Source organism: Silurus aristotelis (assembly GCF_946808225.1).
Source record: "Silurus aristotelis genome assembly, chromosome: 1".
In the NCBI taxonomy this organism is placed as follows: domain Eukaryota; kingdom Metazoa; phylum Chordata; class Actinopteri; order Siluriformes; family Siluridae; genus Silurus; species Silurus aristotelis.
The window spans coordinates 40512641-40531193 of NC_139574.1; the positions used below are offsets into that span (position 1 = coordinate 40512641).

The 18553-nt window shown below is 37.0% G+C and overlaps 1 protein-coding gene across 1 annotated transcript in view; it reads left to right on the forward strand.

Annotated features, from left to right (window-relative positions):
- The window catches only part of LOC310731296 (eukaryotic translation initiation factor 4 gamma 3-like), a gene marked incomplete at both ends in the record, with an annotated part of 10219 nt that extends 5631 nt beyond the window's left edge, over positions 1-4588 (forward strand). Inside the window, one exon of the mRNA XM_083550846.1 lies at positions 4453-4588. Within this exon, the coding sequence (XP_083406972.1) occupies positions 4453-4588 (136 nt within the window). The remainder of the gene's footprint in view (positions 1-4452) is intronic.
- Between the last annotated feature and the right edge of the window lie 13965 nt (positions 4589-18553).

Below are 18553 nucleotides of genomic sequence, written 5' to 3' on the forward strand. Positions count from 1 at the left end.
AAACTGTTCCAATGCAGTTTACTAACTCACTTGGTCTGGCAGAAAGTCGACTCAGAAACAGAAGGGAAAAGAGGAGGATCAAAGCAGAAGTCTTTAGGAGACAGCAATTCTTGGTGGCTAAGGCCGGGGAACTGATCACTAACTTCAGGCACGAGGTCATGAACTGGTACTTCTTCTGGCATGTTCATGACTATGTGGTGGTTTGGTTGATGATCAGGTCTCCTCTGTGAGTCACTACTCTGCACACTGCCTTTTCTCCTTCCCTTCTTTGGAAGCGGTTTATAAACCCAATCTACATGATAGAAAAGAAGAATTTAAAGAGTAAGAAGCAACATAAAAACAATAAAAGTGTCAGAATTGATGCGTTTGTTTTGTTATTTTGCCATTTGTCTATAAAGAAAGTTCACCTACCAGGAAACAACTGTTCGTGTTCCTGTTTAAGCCTCCATGATTCAGTGTAGTAGGGTTTCTTCTGTTCTTCACTCAGTTTGTTCCACTGGATCCCAAGCTGCATGCTGATCTCTGCAGAGCTGCTATTTGGATTGGCCTTGGAAAAGATGGGCCTCTGTTTCCTCGCCCAAACCATGTAGGCATTCATTGGCCTTCTGATGTTGCCTTTTTTATCTCTGCACTTGGCAACGTTAAATTTATCTACAAAATAAAAGCTGTTACCCGTCTTATTATCTGTCATTATTTCTCCTTCTTTCTTCTGAAAGTCGCTCTTTCTGGCTGAAAAATCTTTTTTGCTGTCTTGGAGAGCGGATTGTTCAAAACATTGACGCTTATCACTAAAAACAATTAAAAACATTTCGGCTGTTTGTTTGCGCTTCATTGCTGTGGTCAGTAAATGTTTGTGTTGAACTGCAGCACAACAAAGTTGTCATGACAATAAAAGCGAGTCCAGGGCGCTATCAGAGATAGCGACGTCACAAAAGAGGCGGGGCTTCAATGATTCAAATGCAGACACGGAAGCTGAAAACGGGTGGTGTAAAGACAAGCGAAGTGGTGTGTGATTGTAAACCCTACACGAGTTCCTATAGCGCTCCTCTGTTTAGACACAGTAGGGTATTAAAATATTAAGAATTATATTATTTAATAGAAAACACGTGTTTGCAGTTTGGAATGTGATTTTGATAAAAAATTATGGGGTTTAATTTTAGGTTTAATTAGTTAGTACTGCATTTGGGGACCTGTTGTTGTTATACTTAAAGTGACCATTAGGGGGAGTAGAAGTGCATTGAAAATAGAGAATGAGAGAACACGTGATTAGCGCGTGTCAGATGTGTGTTATGAGCTATTAGAAAATAAATCATTCATTTATGCTACCTGGCCTCATTTCCTTCTGTTTCCTGACAACACTGCACTTTTAACAAATACTTTATTAAATTTCCCTTAGATTATTCATTATACTTACCTTCTCTGAACACAAACAGATGTTTTACTTAAACACATGGTAGTATTTATAGTCTCTGTTTATCTTTCAATTATAATCATCTACTTATCAAGACGTTTGTAAGTAAGAAATTATCATAAGAATAAAATAATCTGGTAAATTAATTACAAGGTAAATTAACTGTAATACATATTTTTTTAGAAAACATTCAAGTCCAAAAATGTATTTAAAAAGAAAAAACATTAATGAAAGATGTGATTGATTTTGATCTGCTGCCAGTCTTTTTACAAGCACTTAGTGTTTTCTCAACTGGTCCACGACTACACCATAATATGTATGGGATTTTTATATTGGTATTAAAATAAGAAACTAAACTCCTATAAAATCATCTTAGCAGTAATAAAATCAAGATTTGGTGATTTCTGTAAAAAGTTTGGTGTGGAATGGACGTCTCTGTTCACCTGTGTACAGCAGCACATGGGGAGGACAACAAATAATGACAAGAAATAAAAAAGTGACAAACTTCATTTGACTTTTCCTTCATCACCCTTATATATATTTATTTTAGACAAATGTATCCACTTTTTCCTGCAAGTCTGTGATCTTTATGCTAATGATCAGGAGTAAACATAAAATGAGGAACATCGCTTTTCCCCTCTTCACTCCGGTTCCGATGGTCCTGATCACCTTTCCACCTATTTGGGGATTTTATGGGTGATTTGTTTCTCAATAATAATAATTATAATAATAATAAATGATAAACTCTGTGTTTTAAAGAGAATAAAATCCATAAAGCTCAGAAACTCACAGTTCCAGGGGTCATACAGTTCGCTTCATCCCGGCAGAGGGTCTTCATCCTCCACCTGGAACACGGCATCTCTCGGAGCTACAGGAGGAAAATCCAAGTGATGCTGAGGAAAGAAAAGTCCAAACAAATAATATCAAATATATAATATACCATTTTTCATATAATAAAAATCAAAAGTAATATTACAGAGTTGAATCCCAGTGGAAACGCGAATCCGAAGCTGCTGCTTTTCATAAGTATTTGGACACTTGTCTTTTCCAGCCAGATGTGGTTCATAAATTCACATAAAATGCATAATGCTTAAATGCTCCATCCAGCCAATTAACATGCAAACTGTGGAAACACTTCATATAAACAGAATGTAGAATAACTGAAATCATTTTAAATGAGCTTCATTTGTCTGTTTTGTGTACATACAGGATTCAGGGCCATTTTTCTAGATTGATATTTGAAGGTAATTTTGTATTAAATAATATTATTTTATTGTTGGTGCTTTAAGTGCTTTGGGACTCATGTGTAAAGCAGGACATGTGATCAGAGTGATTACAGTGATATTTAGATATAATAATAATAATTTACAAATAAACATAAAGACTCCGTCCTACAATGTAAATGATTTCGAGTGGTCTGGATTGTAATTATTGTAATTTTATAAGAACTTAAGGAGAAACTTGTGAAGTGATTGTGATACACACGCATGAAAGAAGAAAATTGAATTGAATGTGAAACCAGCAACAAATGAACATTACAGTATTGAAACTTCATTGTGTTTTAGAGGTGAAGTTATAAATGGTGGAGTTTAATAAAGAACAGAGCTCCAGCTGTTGCAGGGGTTTCAGCATGAACTGCTGAACTGCTGAATTAATCTTCAAATTCAGTGTGTTTTGGGAGATTTGGAAATAACTTCTCCATGAGCACTCTAGTTATCTCAGGGGGATCCAAAATCTGGTCCCAGGGCCAAATGCAGCCTGTAAACAGATGTTAATTGGTCCTTGGTTTTCCTATAAGAATGTATGATGTATGGAAGAGATGAGCAGCAGCATAATTCAGAGCAAGAAAATAAAGTCAAAGAGGATAAAATACATACCTACGTGTTTATTTCTTTGGATTTTGGTGAGTACACAGTTTGTAATGTGTAAAAATGGTTGTATATGGAATTAGATGTGTACTGATGTCATTGCGTGAGAGAAAATGCAAACTCAGATCTTGAACAATGGGATTCTGGTGAGTTTTGTGGTATTAAAAGGTAAAGATGTGTGTTGGTTGATCAGTAACGTGTATATGAGTCTGAACTGTTCATATTGTGTGATAATGACGATGAGGAACTGTTTAATTAGCGTCATGTGACTGAGTGTCGTATGATAGTGGAAATAGTGGAAACCAGTGAACCGACTCTTCTGGACTTTATTATTTAACTCTTTTGAACTGAGTTACTTGAACTGATTCAAAGGAGTCAAATTACTGAACCAAATCTTTTTTTAACTGAATTGATCAAACTGAATGGAGTTATTGAAATAAATAAATAGAATTTTTATTTAGTTTTACTTTTTAACCTTTATTTTAATATCATTTACTTTTGTCACATTCCCAAACATTTTATCATGTGGATTTTATTTCTTAGTTGAATTTAAATGAAGTCCAACAGTTTAATAATAAAAACAAAAAACACACAATTTTAACATGTATTTTTTTTTATATTACAATAAACAATTTTTTTTACTTTATTATATGTATAACATGTGCTCATATGCTGAATCTAAACCTGCCCAGAGCTTAGAGACTTTTTGCTCTCCAGTGCTGCCATTTTCTGTTCTTCATGAATTATTGAAGAAGTTGTGTATAAAGTGATTGATCTGTCATTTGGCCTTTAGTTTATCCTTTTATTTATTTTTCATCAAATTATCTCTCTCATCCTTTGCAGTCTTCTTCTCTTCCTCACAGTGAATCAGGGAATTCTGGAGATCCTGGTGGTTTGGAGCTGTAAGGTGATCATCTCCTCCATGTCTAGTTTGGCCTTCATTATTTTCTTTCTTAAATTTATTTTGTTAAAATTCCAAAGTTTCCTCCAGCTGAGCAACACGTTCCTCCAGTCGTTCTCTGTCTCTCATTAAATAATTTTTCTCTTCCTCACAATGATTCAGGGAATCCTGCAGCTCTCTGATGGTTTGAAAGTGTACGTTGGTCATCTCCTCCATATCTAGTTTGATCATCTCTATTTCCTTTTCAAATTTATTTTGTTCAAAATTTAAAGTGGTCACCAGCAGAGCAAGACGTTTCTCCAGTCGCTCTCTGTCGCTCCTCAAATGATCACTCTGATGATCTGCACACTTCTTTTCCTCAGAATGTTTCAGGGAATCCTGGAGGGACCTGGTGGTCTTGAGCTGTAAGTTATTACGCATCTCCATGTCTAGTTTTGCCTTCTTTCCTTTCTTTCTTTTTAATGTGGCCTCAAGCTGAGCGACACGTTCCTGCAGTTGTTTTTGTTCTCTGGCCCAGCTTTTTCTCTCACGTTCTACAATTTTCTCTTGTTCCTCATGGAGGTTCAGTGAAGACAGAAGCTTAGTGATGTTCTGGAAGTATGTGGGGTTTTGCTTAAGGATTTTCAGGAAAGACTGGAGCTCCATGGAGGTCTGTTCCAAAGTGACCTCAAGCTGAGCAACATGTTCCTTCAGTTGTTTTTGTTCTCTCGCCCAGCTCTGGCTTCTCTCAGTTATATCCTGTTCCCGCTGCTTTCGCTCAATAGCCAAAATAGTCTTCAGCTTTTGCACCGTCTGTAGCAGAAAGACTTTCTCTTTTTTCTCTTTTGTTATCTTCTCTATCATCGGATCCAAATCTTTTACTACTTTCTCCATGTGTTCCAGCTTCTCCTTCATTTCAGCAATCTGCTCAGATTTCTTCTTTCTTCTGGTTTGAAAAATTTCTCTAAACCTTCTGAAGAGCCCCATGTTTATGCCTCTTTACTCACACGCACAAACCTTAGGAAATGAGAGAAATAGCGTTCATACATACAAGTGGCCCTACTGTGACGTCACACAGAGATGCTCCGCCCTCCGGTCTTTCTTTCTCTCAGTTCCGGCAAGATGGCAGGCTGAACACATGTGCTCTCACTAAGCGGCTTAGTTATCTCCTGTTTTCTAATATAAAAGTAATTTAATTCTCAATTACACCTACCCAGAGGGATATTTAAGTTTTGTGTTAGTGTTACGGGCCTCCGAAATCCGAACAACTGAATAACTTGTACATTAAAAAAGCTAAAGGTGCATACATTCGCTCAAAAGCCAAGTGGATAGAAGAGGGAGAGAAGAGCAAGTCCTATTTTTGTAGGTTAGAAAACAAACGGCAATCAAAAAACATTATTGTTTCCCTAATGGTAAATGATGTTGAAAATACTGATCCTAAAATAATAAGCAAAGAAATAAATAATTTCTACAGTGACTTGTATTTGTCTAATTTTTCTCCAAAGGAGTGTGATGACTTTTTTGAAAAAATTATACATTTTATTCCTAAGATTGACAATGAATTAAGAGAGCTTTGTGATGCACAATTATGTATGGAAGAACTCGATTTAGCTGTACAGAAACTCAAATCAAACCAATCGCCTGGTCCTGACGGCCTTACAGGAAATTTTATACATTTTTTTGGAATGATTTGAAAATGTTACTGTTTAATGCCCTTATTGAATCTATTGAAGATGGTTCATTGGGCCCCACAATGAGTCAAGGCTTGATTACATTAATCCCCAAACCAGATAAAGATCATAGATTTTTAGATAATTTCCGCACAATCACTTTACTTAACAGTGACTATAAAATTTTCACACACGTCTTTGTCAATCGATTGAAAAAAGGACTTAATGGAGTAGTTAATGAGGTTCAATCGGGATTTCTTAAAGAAAGATCCATTCACAATAATGTAAGGCTAGTAATGGATATGGTAGAATACAATCACTTGATAGAGGATGATGGATATATTCTTTTCTTAGACTTTAAGAAAGCCTTTGACGCAGGTTTTTATTTAAAGCTTTAGAAAGCTTTGGTTTTGGTGAGCACTTTGTCAATATTATAAAAATGATCTATAAAGGTATGAACAGTTTTATTTCTCTTCCCTATGGTACATCACAAAGATTTCCTGTTAGTCGTGGAATAAGGCAGGGATGCCCTCTGTCCCCTCTTTTATTCATTTTGGATGCGGATATGTTGTCTACTTTAGTTATTCATGATCAAACGGTACAAAAATTCAAAGTATTTGTTAAAAGTTTATCAATTAGTCAATTGGCAGACGATACTACACTGTTCTTAAAAGACAAAGACCAAATTCCTCTGGCTATCGCATTAGTTAATGTTTTTTCTAAGGCATCAGGACTCCAGTTGAATCTAAGAATCTAGGCATTATAGTTACCAAAGACCAGAAATTAAGTACGAAAGAATATTTTGATAATAACTTGCAAAAAGCAAACCGAATATTAAATTGCTGGTTACAAAGAGACATTTCCATTTTTGGCCGAATCTTGCTAACGAAGGTTGAATATTATCAAGCTCTTTCTTTGGCTCCTCCCTCAAATTTCATTAAAATATGCTCCCAAAAAATTTCTAATTTTATTTGGAAGCACAAAGCCCATTATATAAAAAAAGCAGACACTACAAAATCCTATGAACAAGGTGGTTTGAATGTAATTAAATTTGAAAACATGAATATTTTGTTAAAACTTAAATGGTTAAAAATGTTTCTATGTAAAGAAGAGAGTTTTTGGTTTACAGTTTCATCAGCTTTGTTTCAAGAACTTGGTGGAATTACATTTTTTCTCAAATGTGATTTGATTTATCTAAACTCACAGTGAAACTAAGCCCTCTTAGTACTCTTATTTTGGAAATTGCCACATACACACAATTTTACACCTCATAATGCTTCAGTTTGGAACAACAAATATATATTGCAGAGGAACAGATCTTTATGCTATAAGAATTGGTTAAACAGAAGTATATGGTCAGTAAGAGATCTAATGGATGAACAGGGTCACATTTTAGACTATAATGCTTTTACTTTGAAACATGGCTTTGCCTGTCACCCGGAAGAGTTTTTCACTGTTGTTAATGCAATACCTTCTGGCATAAAGATGCTGATGAGATGTTCCTCCTGTTCCTCCTAAAGCTAAAGAAATACACTTCAGAATTTTAAATGAGATTTATCCTTCTTACAAATTCCTAAATCAGAAATTTAATATAGAAATTGTCCCCTGTTCCTTTTGTGAAAGCCATTCTGAAGACACGGATCAGATCTTTCTCTTCTGCAATTTCTACAAACTCTTCTGGATGTCAATTCAGGACTGGTTGATAGAAAAAGAGGTGGTTGTTGATAGTTTTGTTTTTCCTTTACATCATATTTTATTTGGAGTACCTGAAGACTGTTGTGTTCATTCTTTTTGCCTAATAACATTGTAATATTAGCAAAATATTTCATTCATAAATGTAGATTCTTTAATTCCCCCCCCCTCACACTACTTATTATATTAAAAAATGACTTCAAATGTTTTTCCAAGGCCCTCAATAAGATGAAAGTGCAGAGTGCTGTGAAGCTGCTTTATTTATTGACATCATTTAATTAATTGTGATACTGACCCTAATATTTATCTTTTTTTTTATTATTTTTTGTCTTTTACTCACTATTTAAGTTCATGTAAATTATAATTTCAGATTTCTATCTATTTATTTTCTTTATCTTTTCTTAACAATTTATTAGTTATACTGTGTTGAGCCTGTAATACTTATCTACACTGTAAATGTATATTTATCTTTGTTGCTTATATACTTTTGTATTCAATAAAAAAAACAACAACAAAGGCGACAGATGGCGCACCCTGACTATTTTATTCATTTAAAAAAAATACGTTTTGTTTATATAGTGAGCATACACAAATGAAAGCAGACCCTTTACAGATTTAAATGATGTATTACTTTGACATGTTTGATAAAATATGGCCAAACAGTTTAAGCTCTTTTTGCTGGCATCTGAAAAAAAGCACGATTGGGCGCCGGAGGCAATTCAGACTGCAGAGGGTTAATGAACATCAAACATCACTGAATTTACTAAAGTGGACTTGAGGAAAGAAAATGAAGTGATTGAATGCTCTCTGTGATGAAGAGACATTAGACATGATTGAAATTCAAAATCTTTATTTAAATAAAACTTTAAATTGAAATTCAATATAAAATGAAGATGGTGAAACAACATGCAGACTAAAGTACATGAAATGTTCGTATTTCACCATCTTCCTCTATTCCTGAATCATTTTCCATCTCTTCAAGTTGCTTCAACAGATCCTCGAAGCTGTCGACATCAAAAGCTGGTACAGAATCCAGGATCTCTGTGCTGTTGTGGGGGTCTTCAGTATGATTCTGGGCTCCAGACTGGTTAAAAAAGTCACAATCCTCATTTAAAATGGAAAAGATGTCGTTGTTGAGCAAAGTGATTTCCTCCTCGTCCTCGAGCTGAACCTCACTGCTTGTACACTCAGACCCATAGCAGGTGCTGTAAACAGAAGTGCACAATTTTAGCTGCATATTAAAGTAAATGAGTGGCGATTATGGCGATTATTTAAGATGCAGAGTAAAACTTCATTTGCATGTCATTCTTCTGAAACTGTTCCAATGCAGTTTACTAACTCACTTGGTCTGGCAGAAAGTCGACTCAGAAACAGAAGGGAAAAGAGGAGGATCAAAGCAGAAGTTTTTAGGAGACAGCAGTTCTTGGTGGCTAAGGCCGGGGAACTGATCACTAACTTCAGGCACGAGGTCATGGACTGGTACTTCTTCTGGCATGTTCATGACTATGTGGTGGTTTGGTTGATGATCAGGTCTCCTCTGTGAGTCACTACTCTGCAAACTGCCTTTTCTCCTTCCCTTCTTTGAAAGCGGTTTATAAACCCAATCTACATGATAGAAAAGAAGAATTTAAAGAGTAAGAAGCAACATAAAAACAATAAAAGTGTCAGAATTGATGCGTTTGTTTTGTTATTTTGTCATTTGTCTATAAAGAAAGTTCACCTACCAGGAAACAACTGTTCGTGTTCCTGTTTAAGCCTCCATGATTCAGTGTAGTAGGGTTTCTTCTGTTCTTCACTCAGTTTGTTCCACTGGATCCCAAGCTGCATGCTGATCTCTGCAGAGCTGCTATTTGGATTGGCCTTGGAAAAGATGGGCCGCTGTTTCCTCGCCCAAACCATGTAGGCATTCATTGGCCTTCTGATGTTGCCTTTTTTATCTCTGCACTTGGCAACGTTAAATGTATTTACAAAATAAAAGCTGTTACCCGTCTTATTATCTGTCATTATTTCTCCTTCTTTCTTCTGAAAGTCGCTCTTTCTGGCTGAAAAATCTTTTTTGGTGTCTTGGAGAGCGGATTGTTCAACACATTGACGCTTATCACTAAAAACAATTAAAAACATTTCAGCTGTTTGTTTGCGCTTCATTGCTGTGGTCAGTAAATGTTTGTGTTGAACAGCAGCACAACAAAGTTGTCATGACAATAAAAGCGAGTCCAGGGCGCTATCAGAGATACCGACGTCACAAAAGAGGCGGGGCTTCAATGATTCAAATGCAGACGCGGAAGCTGAAAACGGGTGGTGTTAAGACAAGCGAAGTGGTGTGTGATTGTAAACCCTACACTAGTTCCTGTAGTGCTCCTGTGTTTAGACACAGTAGGGTATTAAAATATTTATAATTATATTATTTAATAGAAAACACGTGTTTGCAGTTTGGAATGTGATTTTGATAAAAAATTTGTGGGGTTTAATTTGAGGTGTAATTAGTTTGTACTGCATGTGCTGACCTGTTGTTGTGTTGTACTTAAAGTGACCATTAGGGGGAGTAGAAGTGCATTGAAAATAGAGAATGAGAGAACACGTGATTAGCGCGTGTCAGATGTGTGTTATGAGCTATTAGAAAAGATATCATTCATTCATGCTACCTGGCCTCACTTCCTTCTGTTTCCTGACAACACTGCACTTTTAACAAGACTTTATTTAATTTCCCTTAGATTATTCATTATACTTACCTTCTCTGAACACAAACAGATGTTTTACTTAAACACATGGTAGTATTTATAGTCTCTTGTCATTCTTCAATCATAATTATCGACTTAAGATGTTTGTAAGCAAGAAATTATCATAAGGATAAAATAATCTGGTAAATTAATCACAAGGTAAATTAACTTTAATACATATTTTTTATTGAATACAATCAGGTCCAAAAATGTATTTAAAAAAGAAAAAACATTAATAAAAGATGTGATTGATTTTGATCTGCCGCCAGTTTTTTTACAAGCACTTAGTGTTTTCTCAACTGGTCCACGACTACACCATAATATGTATGGGATTTTTATATCGGTATTAAAATAAGAAACTAAACTCCTATAAAATCATCTCAGCAGTATTAAAATCAAGATTTGGTGATTTCTGTAAAAAGTTTGGTGTGGAATGGACGTCTCTGTTCACCTGTGTACAGCAGCACATGGGGAGGACAACAAATAATGACAAGAAACAAAAAAGTGACAAACTTCATTTGGATTTGACTTTTCCTCCATCACCCTTATAACTGACATGCCATCATTATACACACACAATGAATGTAACACTGATTTGAGGTGATCCATGAAAAAAAAAACACTTTCTATTAGTCAGTTCTATAAATGTTAGTTTTAAGACTAACGAGGCATAAAAACAATTCAAATGTTTACACGTGAGATTCGTAACACCACTTCCACAAATACAAAGTGCCCTAGTGTGAGATTTGATCAGTTCACAGCAAAAACAACTTTCTCCTTTCTGCTAAATCTTAATATTTAAATCCTTGTTTGGTCAATTATTCCCTGGTTCTCCTACAGCTGATGTTCTACTGTATACACAACACATCATCTACAGGAATCTTTGATTTCCCCAGACCTGAGGTGAGATACTGAACAGGAACGAATGAGATGAGACTTTAAACTGTTGCTCAGAGACGAGTCCATAACATCTTCTCTTCATCTTCTTCCTCTTAATCTCTTCATCTTTTTCCTTCTTCTCCTGATCCCCTGGTGTTGGACAGAAATCCCTCTGTAACCTATAACATAAAGCTGTTCAAACACAATGTGCTCTGTATTCATCTCTATGTGAGGCTCATGACTGGTAGGAGACGAGCTGCTTGGAGGAGACCGAGTCCTCACAGGGGACGAGCTGCTTGGAGGAGACTGATGCTGTATCCTGTCTCCGTCTTCTTGTGTCTGAAGAGACAAACACACAGTGAGACACGTCTTGTGAAAGGAATCTATAATCAATATTACCTTCACCACCAGCTTGTGTGTTTAAACCTGAATAAATCCTCTATTAAACCATTAAAAACATTTTAACATGTTATCACAATTTATATTTGAGTAAATATTCGAACACTTTGTCTTTTCCTAACACTGTTTATCAGTTCATTTCTGCTGAACTGAACCCATTTTTCTTTCCTCTCAGTTTAACAGCAGTTACTGAAGCACACAGAGGAACAACTCAGTCATACACTACACAGATTTTTAGTTAACTATAAGTAAACTTATGTACTAATGTAACTTATGTTATCTTATTAAATATAGCTTTATTCATCTTTTAGTCAAAAAGTAGATGTTTCTAATAAAATAAACACAAAAGCAGCGCTAGCAAACCTGGCTAGCATGAGGCTAATGATGATGTCTCCTACACCATTAGCCGAAAGGTCAATTTCTGCTCACTGCAACATTTATGGAAATATTATCACTCTTTATTATCATTCTTTATTTATTTTAGAGAAATGTAACCACTTTTTCCTGCAAGTCTGTGATCTTTATGCTAATGATCAGGAGTAAATACAAAATGAGGAACATCGCTTTTCCCCTCTTCACTCAGGTACCGATGATTAATAATAATTATAATTATAATAAATGATAAACTCTGTGTTTTAAAGAAAATAAAATCCATAAAGCTCAGAAACTCACCGTTCCAGGGGTCGTACAGTTCGTTTCATCCCGGCAGAGGCTCTTCATCCTCCACCTGGAACACGGCGTCTCTCGGAGCTACAGGAGGAAAATCCAAGTGATGCTGAGGAAAGAAAAGTCCAAACAAATAATATCAAATATATAATATAAAATATTTCATATAATACAAATCAAAAGTAATATTTCAGAGTTGAATCCCAGTGGAAACGCGACTGATCTGAAGCTGCTGCTTTTCAGCTGATACAAACTGTGTGGTCAAAAGTATTTGGACACTTGTCTTTTCCAGCCAGATGTGGTTCATAAATTCACATAATTCACATGCACTTTAATGCACCATACAGCCAATTAACATGCAAACTGTTGAAACACTTCATAGAAACAGAATGTAGAATCACTGAAAGCATTTTAAATGGGATTTAAATACCCGCTACAGAGGGAAGCAGGAGCTTTTCTGTAGCTATTATTGCTTTTATGTTCATGGCACAGGACCAAATATCAGTTTATTTTATCTTTCCATAATGAGCTGGAATAAATCATAAATGCTGCGGTGCCAATGGAAGATTAAGGAGAGAACGAGTCTCCAGGGACCATGATGATTTTTTGGCCTGGATGATGACTGGCTAATAAGCTGATTTAGATTCCTACAGCTGTGCTCCTGGATCTATGTGCTGAATTGGGTCCAGTACTACAGAGGGAAACACACCAGAACCATGCCATCCCCATCCAAATACAGGTCCTCACCACTCTGGGGTTAATGACAACAGGTTGTTCCTAGTAAGAAATGGCAGACAGGGAAATACTTTATATAAATATATATATAATATATATTAAATAATATATAATCAACTTTTTCAAAAAGTCCTTCTTTAGATATAATATAATTCTATTAAATCTCATGCTAAAGGTCTGGTATCTGCACCTGAGTGTCATAATGCCTGTCTGGCTTCTTGGTGACTTTAACAACATGTAGAAATTGTAAACATTGTCCTGATGTAGTCTATAATATGACAGGTGACAGAGGCTTCACCCCTCAGATGCTCCTCACCTCCTTAAATGCAGATGTGGAGCTCTGGATGTCTCAGCTGGCAGATTTCTATACCACCCGGAAAAAGTGTGTAAGATTATCAGGGTGTGTGGTGTTTTGCACAATGTGGCACTGAGGACCAGTTTCCCTCTCCCTCCTGACCTTCCTCCCCCTCAGCATTATGACCCCGAGCCACAGCCCCCTGCCCCACAAGAGGGATATCAACAAGATGCAAGAATCCATGAGGAGGTCATACGGCGTTTGAAAGGAAGACAAAAAACATGGTCTTTTAATAATTGTGCCATTTTACTTTTGTCACATTTTCCCAAAAGTTTATCATGTGGATTTTAATTATTCAGCTTAAAAGCATCCTCCAGTTGAGAAACACTAATTTAGAATCAGGATTTAAATGATGTCGAACACTTCAATAAACAAGTGATTTCATATTTTAGATTTTTATTGATTTTATTAATTATTATTGGACATGGAGAGGTTTAGATTTCAGTTCCTGTCCTTGATGTCCTTGCCTTTTTTTTCTCTCTTTTTTTCTTTTTTTTTTACTGGAATGGGTGATAGCCGTCTGATCCAGTGTGGCAGGAGAGCAGTTATAGAACTGTGAGACTTCAGTGCAGACCACACCTCATCGTGAAACCTCAAACCAGCACCGTGACGTCTCGATGAGAATACCATTGAGTCTGTCCTGATTGTGTGACATTTGCGACAAAGGATAGGACGACAATTCCAATCACGATGTTTCGCTGGTTCAGTTGTCCATAGAACATAGCCACAGAAGGTGATGGTGTAGTACGTTACAAAGGTGCTTTGCATGACGAAGTCCGTGAAGAGAAAACTGTGAGTGCTCGGAGCACCCAGCGAGCGTGCAGGAACTCCAAACGATTGGGCAAGGGTAATAACCCTACGCACATGAAAGATATGGGTGATCAGCTGAAGTCCTGCAGGAAGATCATAGACAGAGTTCTGGATGGAATCTAGCCACATTCCATCTTGGGAGAACATGTCAGCATGGTGCAGAATGTCGATCACCGGTCTGAACGGGTCCGCATCAGTTTCCCAAACAAATTCGTCCTTTTCTGGAGGAAACCTGAACCATTTACGGGGTAAATGATGGCACCGTTTACCTAAAGGACAGGTGGGCTGCTCCAGGCACCACAGGCGGTGCTTTAGAAGAACAAGGAAAAAACAAGCATCGCAGGTAGCTCTAGAGGTGAGAAAGTTGAAGCGATACCCCTCAGCACATGCTTCGATGTGCGCACACGTGCCTTGATGCAGAAGCATACCTTGCAGAAGCCTCCTTTGTTCACCAGCTGCCATGTTCCTGCACACAGCATAAAATACACACAACAACAACATGATTTATATACGATATTATCAAAGAATCAGAATTAAAGCGTAGAAAGGGTTTAGTGATTTTAGTTATAAGGAAACGTTTGTTACAGTCATTTTTTTTCATCGACTAGGGCCATAATCCCTCCATCCAAATCCACATAGATGTTTTGATCCATATCTGTGGAGATGTTTTCTGTAGAAGACTCTTCACCTGTAATTTTATACACTGGGAGCTGTACGTATCGTCTAAACAATGACAAGGAATTCCACAACAGATAAAACATGCCACGGCTGCAAGGATTATTAAAATTGTAGTCCCAGTCTGACCCTATTCTACTCTATTTATTAGTATATTATGTTAATTATACTTGGAGTAAACAGGTTACATGAGTTTTATTAAAATATGGGCTAAATAGGTTAAATTAGGCTACTTCATTGTATCTAATAAGATCTATACTAATTATTAGGTCAATTTGTTGGATTAATTTAAAAAGCTAAACTATAAAAGCTAATCTTAGCTAGCCGACTAGTTACCCATGCTAATGTCGCTAAATAATGACTTTGTACTTTTAGAGTCTTCTACTAAATAATCTACAATATTCTACCATAATTATTTAGACGACTTACCAGGTACCTGTATGAATAAATGTTCAATAGAAGAGAATTTTTAATGTTTTTTTAGTTGCTGCTAATCGCTGCTGCTTCTTGCTGCTGTTTGTTTGTTTGGTGGTTGTCAATTTTATTGTCTCTTTACTTACAATTGGTGAATTCACAAATGAGAAACAAAAGCACGCTTTGAATTATATAGACGTGTCACACTGTGACATCACACCTAGATGCCCCGCCCTCTGCCTGTGACATCATCATGTCACTCACTTTATTTCTCTCTCTCTCTTTCTCTTTATCTCTCTCTCACACACACACACACACACTCACTTTGCGCATGTACAGATTACAGAGGGAAGATTACGCACAATCCAGAAGTTGACCCGAGTGACTCTATGAATGTTGTAGAATCATAAATGACCAGATGAAGCTGACTGAGGTGAACCCCTGAAACTTACCCAGGAACAGAGTAGGAACATTCTGGCCACCCATTGGCGTAAATCCCGAATCCCCCCCAAAAATATTTAAAAAACCGCACTCTCTATTATATGTATTCTCTATTATATGAAAAATATATGTATGTATAACTAAAATAATTGTTTAAGTAGAAAAAAAACTACGCAAAAACTGCATTTAGAAACAGTTGAGTCCCCCCCTCTCCTTCCTCACTGTGGTTTGACCCACTGCCTGCTTTCCCAGTTCATCTCACCTTCTCTACACACACGAGTCAGGTGTGTGTCTGCGCCTCAATTAATGTTCAACTCCATTAACTAGAGGATTTTTTTCACCTTAAATAAAGGGTTTCTCTTTAATGTAATTGATGCAGACTCATTCATAAATTAGTTGCGGCAAAAATGCTGATTAGCGATGTAATTTTCCATGAATCTGCTCTATTAGAGATTAAAATATGACTTATGTAGTGAACGTTAGCTTGTTTACAATAGCTTGTAGCATAGTGCACTGACACTTACACACCAAAGCCGTTTCCCATGCAGTGTTTTATTTGGGACGACTTGGTATAATGTTAACATTAACACACAATTAGCATATTGTTTATCTGTGCATTTACTAAATGAGCACTGTGCTACATCCGAACTGACCCCACTGTATTTTTATAATCAGTTTCTATTCTGTTCTTAAATGTTTTAATTTGTAAAAAAAAAATGTTTAACCCTTTTTATAATTCCTTGTTTTTATTGTTGTGATTATTTTTTTGTATGATAGTTTTACTTTATTTATGTAAAGCAGTTTGAATTACCATTGTAATTGACGCAGTCTCCATGCTAATAATAATGATAGAAACAAAGTTTTTCACTGTGGGGACACTGTGTCTTTATACTGTAAGTACAATTTGACTGTATTATTTGTGTCCCCCTTTGAAATTTGCTCATGAGAAATTTTATATTCATTGTCCCCCCCTTACTGTTAAATGAAATTTACGCCCATGGCCGTACCCCTACATGCACTGTGTTTTCTTCATGTAAACAATGAGTCACGCCTCAAAAAAGGTTAAAAACCACTGCCTTATGGGTAATAAAAGACCAATAATCAGGATCTCAGGTCTACATTCCTTACTATTGAAGTAAACAGGACCAATACAGAACAGTTCATCAGACAGGAACACACACTGATTAGTCCCATCAGCCACAGATCTGCTTCTCACCGCTCGTTTCCCCCCGGCTCCACCCTCCATTCACCAACCGCCGCTCGTGCACGCACCCGCTGCTCCATCCAGCAGTAGTGTTCAGGTGTTGTGAGGTGAATCCAGTGTTAACCCTGTCAGAATAACTGCTGAAAGATCATCCACTTTCTTGTGCCAATCCATGCGATTAATTATAAAGTACAGATGTTTAAGTGAATCAGGTTCTGCCCCACATTAACTGTCAGCTATATTGCTTTCAGAGCTCAAAATGAACAAAGCACCAAAGCTGCAAGAAAATACCTCAACTTCAGTTTCTGTCAAATTCCTTTTCTTTAAGGACATCAAACATCACTGAATTTACTAAAGTGGATTTCAAGAAAAAAAATATCATCATTGAATGCTCTCTGTGATGAAGAGACATTAGACATGATTGAAATTCAAAATCTTTATTTATTTATTAGTGTTTATTGTGTCTCGCTGTAGTAAAAGTGTTCAGACTCTCTGTTTCTCTTGTCGTCTTCTTTTTTTTCTATTTCTCCTTTTCTTTTGAAGGTTTTTTTGTCTCAGCTGAGCAACAATTTCCTCCCATCGCTCTCGGACCCTCATATAATGTTCTGTTTTATTCTCTGAAGTCTTCTTTTCTTCCTCACAGAGATTCTGGGTATCCTGGAGCCCCCTGTTGGTCTGAAGCTGTAAGTTGTTCCTCTCCTCAATGTCAAGTTTAGTTTCCTCTCTTTCGTCCTCTTGTTTTTCCTCAAAATCCAACGTGGGCTCAAACTGAGCAACACGTTCTTCCAGTCGCTCTTTCTCTCTGATCAAATAATCTCTCTCCTGCTTTGCACTATTTTTCACTTTCTCACAGTAATTCTGAGTATCCTGGGGCTCCATGGAGGTTTGTTCCAAATTTACCTCAAGCTGAACAACATGTTCCTCCACTTTCTTTTGCTCTCTCGTCCAGCTCTCTCTCTCACATTCTCCAGTTTTCTCCAGTTCCTCATGGATTTTCAGGGAAGACTGGAGCTCCATGGTGGTCTGATGCAAAGTGGCCTCAAGCTGAGCAACACGTTCCTCCAGTTGTTGTTGTTCTCTCGTCCAGCTCTGGCTTCTCTCAGTTATGTCCTGTTCCTGCTGCTTTCGCTCAGAAGCCAAAGTAGCCTCCAGCTTTTGCACCGTCTGTAGCAGAATGGCTTTCTCTTCTTTCTCTTCTGTTAACTTCTCTATCATTAGAAGAGAAAATGCATCCAAGTCTTTCTCTACTTTCTCCATGTGTTCAAGCTTCTCCTTTATTTCAGCAATCTGCTTAGTTTTCTTTGTTCTTCTGCTTTGAAAAAACTTTCTCAACCTTCTGAAGAGCTCCATGTTTATGCCTCTTTACTCACAAGCAAAAACCTCGGAAATGAGAGAAACAGAGACGCGTTCCCAATTATAGACGTTGCCTTACTGTGACGTCACAGGGAGATGCCCCGCCCTCTGTCTGTGACGTAACCCGGTCTCTCTTAACCGGACTATGCGCATGCGCACATTACAGAGGTAAAGAGCGGATAAAATATCATGTCTTCACAGCTTTTCTGTTGTTCCTGAGAGAAGAGCGATATTACAGTCATAAATAAGATAAAAACGGCTGTAAACTGTGTATAAAGCGAGTGAATCCGAGTTGAGAACCGGAAGTTGACCGGAGTGACTCTATGAATGTTGCAGAATCATAAATGACCAGTAGGTGGCAGTCTGATGTGTATTAGAGCTCAC